General features: G+C 41.4%; 1 protein-coding gene across 1 annotated transcript; it reads left to right on the plus strand.

Annotated features, from left to right (window-relative positions):
• The first annotated feature begins 588 nt into the window (after positions 1-588).
• On the plus strand, positions 589-5872 carry PSPH (phosphoserine phosphatase). The gene is made up of 5 exons (XM_037374963.1): positions 589-907; positions 1580-1714; positions 3329-3474; positions 4251-4399; positions 5690-5872. The coding sequence occupies exons 1-5, from the start codon at positions 687-689 to the stop codon at positions 5798-5800; spliced, it is 762 nt and encodes a 253-aa protein (XP_037230860.1). The 5' UTR covers positions 589-686; the 3' UTR covers positions 5801-5872.
• The last annotated feature ends 1775 nt before the right edge of the window (positions 5873-7647 follow it).

Consider the following 7647-nt stretch of genomic DNA (forward strand, 5'->3'; position numbering starts at 1 on the left):
ACATACTTAAGTGGACAGATATAAAAGGGAAGAAATTAAACTTTTGTCAGGCATTGTTATGGAAGAAGTTGTATCATGATGTGATGGGTTGAGTGAAGTTCTCAAAGCCCAAGACTTTAATGGATTTTATAAAAGACTTAATTCCCAGTGCTAATGCCCAAATCTGTGCATTCATAGATGATGAAAATATTTACTTTGTATTAATCAGGACATAGAAAAGGATCTAAACCTTCATGATTTAGGGACAGCCACTCACTGATAGGTTTAAGATCGTTATGTCTACGGCGATCAAGCAAATACCTTAAGGGCTGTCTCCTGGAGCAACTAATTTGACACACTAGACTGGGTCTGATGAGAAATCAAGATCCATTTGAGCGGTGAGGGCAAGATGAGACAGAGGACTGCAAGTCCCACACAGCAGTTGGCAGTCTGATGGTTCAGCAAATGCCAAGTATTACAACCTTGAACCCCATGTGAACATCAATGGGCCGAGCCTGCAGAGAGCAAATCAGCAACTGACCAAAGCTCCACAGCCCACCTGTAACGTAAATTGAACATCAGTAGGCAGCAACAGCAGAGAGCAAATCAGCAACCGAGCCAGACCACCACCGCCGCTCCCTCTTTGATAAAAGCTGGCTACCAGGCTGTGCTCGTCCCTACTCGCAAGAACCAGATCAGTTGCACCAATGGCTCAAGATACGGTGCAGTACTGTCACTCAGAGAAAGACTTTATCTTGTCCCCTCACAGTAAGAAGGTTCCTAAAAGGATGGCGTCCCTCTTGGAGATGAAAGAAATCTTCCGCAATGCTGATGCAGTATGCTTTGATGTGGACAGTACAGTCATCAGGGAAGAAGGCATTGACGAGCTTGCAAAGTTCTGTGGAGTTGGAGATGCCGTTGCAGAGATGTATGTATATTTGCTCTTTACTTCGTAGGAATAGTAGTAAAAAATAAGGGTGGATAAGGCTAATCTGTGACAAGGAATTTAAAATAAGGATTAATTCAACTCTCATAGGAGATTGCTAGTTTAAAAAGGGTTTTAGGAATAGTAAGTGGAATTAATGCATAACGAATTAACTTCCTTTTTCTGGAATTATGGAGCTACTCAACAAAACAATACTGACATAAACTTTCTAATGTTAACTTCTTCAGTAGACTTAAATTCAGCCCTCATCATTAAACCTGGCTAAGCACAAACCTTATTATGAGACGGAGGAGAAGGGACAACTTTTAACGCTTCTCTGAGGCTGATGTTTCCATTGAAGCTTGTAGCAGAAGTTCTATTGATTTCAGGGAACGGCACCTGTGCCACGGTTTAGGAATACGGTGCCAGTGGCTCCGGTGCACTCACAGAGGGCATGAAGCAGTTTTCCTTTGCCTCACTGGTTCTCACAAGAGCTCCAGCCTGTGGAGAATCTTCTACTAGTGGTTGCCACCAATCCTTTCAGTGCATAGATACAGTATAACCTAGAACGTCTCTTACCTTGTTGGTTGTTGTCCTTCTGTAACTTAACTGTTCTTGGGAGAAGCCTCAACTTGTTAAGCGTCACCAGTCTGCTTTCTCTGGATCATCGTTTAGGACCCGCAGAGCTATGGGTGGCACTGTGACATTCAAAGCAGCTTTAACGGCACGACTAGGTCTCATACGTCCCTCCTATGAGCAAGTGCAGAAATTAATATCTGACAACCCACCTCAGCTAACACCAGGAATCAGGTAAGAAGATTTTCAAATGATGTAACAAAAAAAGTCTTCCAAAAGCATATGACATAAATCAACAAAATTCTATGACATTAGTGAGGCTGTAAGACCACAGAGGTGGTTTAGATTGCCTTGCTGCTCCATTTCTGTGGTGTTTGTGTATAAAGCTTATACCAGGAGCTTATAACGGCCTGAGACCACGTCAAATGGCTAAGCACCCATGTAAAAATAAAACAGTCTTAGGTATTTGCTGGTATTTTGGCTGGCAAGCTCAATTTCTGGCCTGAGGATTAAAGGGGCATGAAGACTAATTGGTTCAATCACATCTGGTTTTTGATGGGTGATGGAATTGGGGGAAGATTTAATACCTGGTGTGAACTACTGGCTTGGTCTCTTCTTGCAATTCTGTTACCTCTTTGTTACACTTCTGTGTGCAGTCACACCCTGGACTCAGCTTAGGGGATCCATTGTTCAGAGCTACTCATTCTGCACAGAAGTCCCTAAAAGAAGTATTAAAAAATCACAAAGGGGAAATAGGTATATATGTATCTATTCTTTGGGTTTGGAATAAGCACTAAATATTTAAACTGAAAAGGTGGGGTTTTTTCCTACTGAAATTGTTTCAAACAATTGAAACAAACTTCTTTACTTCAAAATCTGGACATAGCTCCAAGTCTAAAATATTTTTAGCACATACAGTAGTTTTAGATGATACTGTGTTTGTATTTTCTCCTTGAAATGAAGCACATGCTCAGCTTTTTCTGTAGAAGGCATAGCTAGATGTAACTACAAAGAGAACATTGTTTCCTTGTTTAGAATCACATGACTTTCCTTTTCATTCCTTCCTTTTTCTTCCTCCTTTTCATTCCTTCCCTTTCTTCCTCCTTTTCTGTGTAGCCTGCTTTAAGCCTCCACTTTGCTTTTCAGTATTTAGCATTTCTGCTGTTACTGCTACCACTTCTGCTGCTCAGCACTGCTGCATGCTGATCTTCCGGCTTCTAGAGCCAAATCCTGTAAAACTTTTAACTGCCTTCAAGCCCCATTGACATTAACTGGCTCTGAAAACTTTTGATTCCTTTTCTGTCGCTGGTGCCCTCTTCTAAATATGGCATTGATGTCCAGCGTCCAGGGAACCAACTCTGAGTTAGAAAATGTTTGCACTTTGCACACTTTTCAGCCCACTTTTCATTTTGGCACAGTGGCTTTTTCTCCCTCACATTTCCTACTTTTTTCTGCATTATAGATTAACCTTCTTGCTGTTGTTCTACTTCAGAAAAAATATGAACTGGATCTGCTCTCACTTGTTCGAGGGAACTAATGCAAACAGTATGAAAGTGTAAAGAAAACATTTCTAGGGAGCGCTTGCTTCTGAGCAACTAAACACCTGTTTGTCTCTAGACACGATGGTTTTGTTCAGCTCTTTTCAAGCAAGGTGGATGCACAAACTTGTCAGGGAAGGAAGGAAAATCTTTGGGCAGCAGAAATGGATGGAGCTGGAAAGCAGCACACATCCTGCCTAAACTGGAATATCACAAAGTACGGGGCAGCCTTGTTTAGGAAAGATATATTTATAGCAGAATCCCTCGGTGCTGCCAGGCACTCACACTCAGTGATGCTCTTTCTTCTCAGGGAGCTGGTAAGCAGGCTTCACCAACGAGGTGTCCAGGTCTTCCTGGTGTCCGGGGGGTTTCAGAGCATTGTGGAGCACGTGGCCTTGCAGCTGAACATTCCAACAGCAAACGTCTTTGCCAATAGGCTGAAGTTTTACTTTAACGGTGAGATTCCCCTTAAGCCTCTTTTCTCTGCTAATCAGTGCCACTTTTTTAGTTCAAACTGTCACAGATACTGGGCTTACAGATACTGTCCAGGCTACACGACCTCGTTACCAATCCAGCTAGCTCCAAGTAGGAAAATCACAAGACTTTACCAAAAACATGAGTGCAGGTCACTTTCCAGCCATATGAAATAGAGCTGTGGTTACTTTTTAATTGCAAGCTGTGCCAAAGGTAAAACATATGACAGTTTCCAACAGCAGAGTTGTGTTTTCTTTTGTCCTTCAAGTTAAAAGAGTTTATTACGCTTACCTGCTTTCAGCAGCAAACTTCTTTGACTTTGATGTATGTATGGAGACCGATGCACTTCAGCAGAGCTGCTCTGGACTTTAAGCTAGTGCAATCAAGCAGAACTGTAGTTAGTGAGGTTACTCAGTGTTCCATACACTGTCTATACATCATACTGGATGCTGCTTTTGAAATGTCATCATTCTGGTGTAAAAAGAGTGACTGGGAATGGATTTGTAACACTACCCACACAGGGTTTCTGGTTTTGTCTTAGCATTTCAGGTCTTGGAAAATACCCCCCTGAAGACTTGGGTAAAATCCTAGTTTTCACACTTGCCTTCTGATTACGTTTTTGGGATGCTGATATTGTAAGGCATACAAGACTGAATGTAATTAGCTGCTTTCTGAAGTAAATACCATAGGCATGTATCTTTCTTCATTTACAGAAAAATATGCTCTGTGTCTAACTTTGTCCTTCCACTGTGTTCTAGGAGAATATGCAGGATTTGATGAAACACAACCAACAGCTGAATCAGGGGGGAAAGGAAAGGTTATTACTCACCTGAAGGAACAGTTCCACTTTAAGAAAGTCGTTATGATTGGAGATGGAGCTACAGACATGGAAGCCTGTCCCCCTGCTGTAAGTATTCAAGAACTGGAATTCTAAATTCCCTTTGAGCAAATCCTTTGGGGGCAAAAAAAGTGCGGTTTGAATTCTTTATAGGACTTCAGGGGAGATCTTTAGCATTTCCCACAGCCTGAAAGAGATCTGCGCAGGTAGTTTCAGCCTGGAAATGCCATGGTTGATTTCTCTCAGTTCAGACAATCTCCGTAAGGGTGTCAACCTCTAAGCCAGGGTGCTGGCTGGGTCTAGCAGGACTGTGACAGTCTAGGAACCTGTCACAAATCAAGCTGATATATATTATCACATCTGCCCTTTACATCACCACAGTAAGCGCTTGCTTCTGTGCAGAGGTCTTACCCGACCAAGAGCCTGATTCTGAACACTGGGTAATGGTGCTTAGTGTGAAGGTCTGGCACAGATCTGGTGCACGTTCACCTGATAGTGGCCGAGCAGGAGGGTCCATCTCACTGTGCAGTGATGATACCTTTGAAGGTACCAGCCCTGACAGGGTGAAATAATACATGAAGAGAAAGACAACTTCTATAAACGGTCATTTCACAGAGGAGAGATCTTAATTCCTTCTCCCCTTCAGCACCTTTCTCTACATAAAAGCACCCTAATACACCTCCGTCACCAATCTGAGGGACAGATGTCCCAGCGCCTGGAAATGCCCAGGAACAAACTCTGACAGCTACAGCTGACGTGAGTTATGATGGCTGGTCCTTTACTGTTAAACATGTGCATGACCCAAGCAGCTTAGCATTTGCTTAATGCTTTCCACCTAAAGGCAAAAAAGCAGCCGTGGAAATTTTAAACACTGCACTTTCACTGCAGATGGTTTTCTAAGATGTAGAAATGATGATTGCTCCTGGTTAATGATTGAAGATATGGTTAATGTTTACTTTTGGGTATCTATCAAATGACGTAAACAGAGTTAAGATAAACAGTATAGGGATAATTGTGAGATGCTGCATGCCATTCGGATGTTAACTCGTTCTTGAATCGTAAGGCCCTATGTTGCATCACATTTACCTCCGATTTTCAGAGAAATCTCAGATCTGAACTATCTTGAAGTTAACGAGGCACTGAGAGACAACTTCCTGAAAACTCTGATAACCAAAGTGGTGCAAAAAGAATTGTTAATGAAGTTGAAAAATTTAACATGCAAAGTAAAACAGGGGAAGAGCCAGGGAGGAATACCATAATTTAAAAATCCAGTCTTAAATCCAAACTTCATTGCTGAGAAGCTCCATTCCTTACATGGGACTGCAATAACGTATGTGCCCATTCATTCTGTTTTGGCAGGACTGCTTCATTGGATTCGGAGGAAATGTAATCAGAAAGCAAGTAAAGGAGAAAGCTAAATGGTACATTACTCACTTTGATGAACTGCTAAAGGAACTGGAAGAACGATAAATTATACAGTAAAGTAATATATTTAACAACTATATACCCATTATACAATGCAATTAAACATTTATTTGTTTGCAAAGTTGTGTTCTGGATTTTTTAATAGATTCTGGGTGTTGGGTGCCTTCCTGTCTGGCCTGAAACTTGTGTTGCAAATAGCACCATTCCTCTCAATTTTTTTGTAATGAAAACGGTAAGATTTTTTAAGCGTCTTTCCCAAGGTGGAAGAAGTCAGTTATTATTCACTCACAAGTGAAGACAAAAAGTAGACAATTAGCAGTAAGTTAAAACTACATTAATGGATTGGCCCCTGGTCAATAGCGCACGTCTATTATTTCAGAGTCATTGAAGTGCATACCTCTATTTATTTTGGGTGGCAAAGGAAGGGGGCCACAAATGAGAAGTTTGTCTAATCAGTAATAATAATAATTATCAATAATGTAGTCTAAAAGATAAACAGTGTAAGTACTTTCCATTCCAAGGAATCTCAGGACTAGGTTAAACAGTGAACAGATCGGTAGGAGATACTACGAAGTATCAGTGATTTCATTAAAATAAGGCTATAGGAGAACCCCAGATGTCACCTGTTACTCAACACCACTGTTACCCAACCCGCAGTCTGAAAGACACGAGATGCACGCAGACCTGAGATACATGCAATATTCATCTGTGTCCAAGAAGCCTATTTTAAGGTGATTCATACAGTGGTTCCCATACTTCATTAAAATACTTTAAACTAAATTCCCAAATGGTGATTTTGTAAAGCAGTCACACTGTTTACTTAAGTGTTACAATTACTGAACAATCCACCCCCATCAACCTACAACCTTTAAAAAACCCCAGTCTACCAATTAAAAAAATACTGCGAAACTTACTCTCTGCCTCAAGTGTGGATCAACCACCCTCAAACTGTGCTAGAAATAAATCTAACCTGTCCTAGTACTTCTCCGAGCTTCAGCGAAGGAATCCCAGTTCCGTAAGGATTTGTTTAGTGTGGCTGCAGCGTCTGATCCAAGCGGGCCTTTACACAGAAGACACTTGATACATGCTGCGTTTTTGTCAGCAAGTTCCCGACAACTCAACCGAGCGTCTTTTTAACCAGCTCTGCTGACACATCGCGGTACTGTTATTTCCCTGACTTACAAGCATCACCTCTGGTAATGTGAAAAGCTTTACTAACGTTAAAATGTATGTCACATCTGCCACTTCCTTCCATCCACGTAACACCACCACACAAAAAATGACATGATTTGTCTTGGAAAAAAAATCTACGCAGGCTCTTATCTTCTGGGTACTTAGGAATAGTCAGTCCCGGTATTTTTCTGGAAACGGAAGATTAGGCTGTGTGCTAATTCTCTTTCACCTCACCACGTATTTCATAGATAGGAAGAGAAATGAGCGATGTGCCTGCCTTCCAAATCTCGCACTGATAATCACACAGGAGCATCACAGTTTTTCATCACTTGCGCCAGATTTCCTTAATATAGTAACATTAAATCAAGGTGCAGTGAGAGAGCTCCTGTCCAATTGTTTAAGCATCACCAAGAATTAAAACAAATAACTGGTTCTGCCCATTCTGTGACACCATCAGAAAGGATATAGGAGCAAGAGGCATTAACAAAGCCCCAGCGAGGGTGACTGGCAGCACTCGGTGACACCGTCTTAACACTTCTGGCAAAAAACCTGAGGCAATAGTTGCCTGAAGTTACAACAGAACACTTAAATACGAGGGAAGTAGAAGGGTTAAAAGAAAACAAATCCAGAAACAAACTTCGGATGGCTTTTTAGAGAAAGGCAGACATATAAACAGCTATACTGAATATCATATACAGGGTTTAAAAAACTTCACAGAA

Source organism: Falco rusticolus, chromosome 1, assembly GCF_015220075.1.
Source record: "Falco rusticolus isolate bFalRus1 chromosome 1, bFalRus1.pri, whole genome shotgun sequence".
In the NCBI taxonomy this organism is placed as follows: Eukaryota; Metazoa; Chordata; class Aves; order Falconiformes; family Falconidae; genus Falco; species Falco rusticolus.

Bases quoted from the DNA above. Each gene is read 5' to 3' on its own strand.
- PSPH (XM_037374963.1), top strand. From the start codon at position 687: ATGGCTCAAGATACGGTGCAGTACTGTCACTCAGAGAAAGACTTTATC. The intron at 908-1,579 runs GTATGTATATTT...ATCATCGTTTAG, and splicing joins GGAGATGCCGTTGCAGAGAT to GACCCGCAGAGCTATGGGTG. The intron at 3,475-4,250 runs GTGAGATTCCCC...ACTGTGTTCTAG, and splicing joins GCTGAAGTTTTACTTTAACG to GAGAATATGCAGGATTTGAT.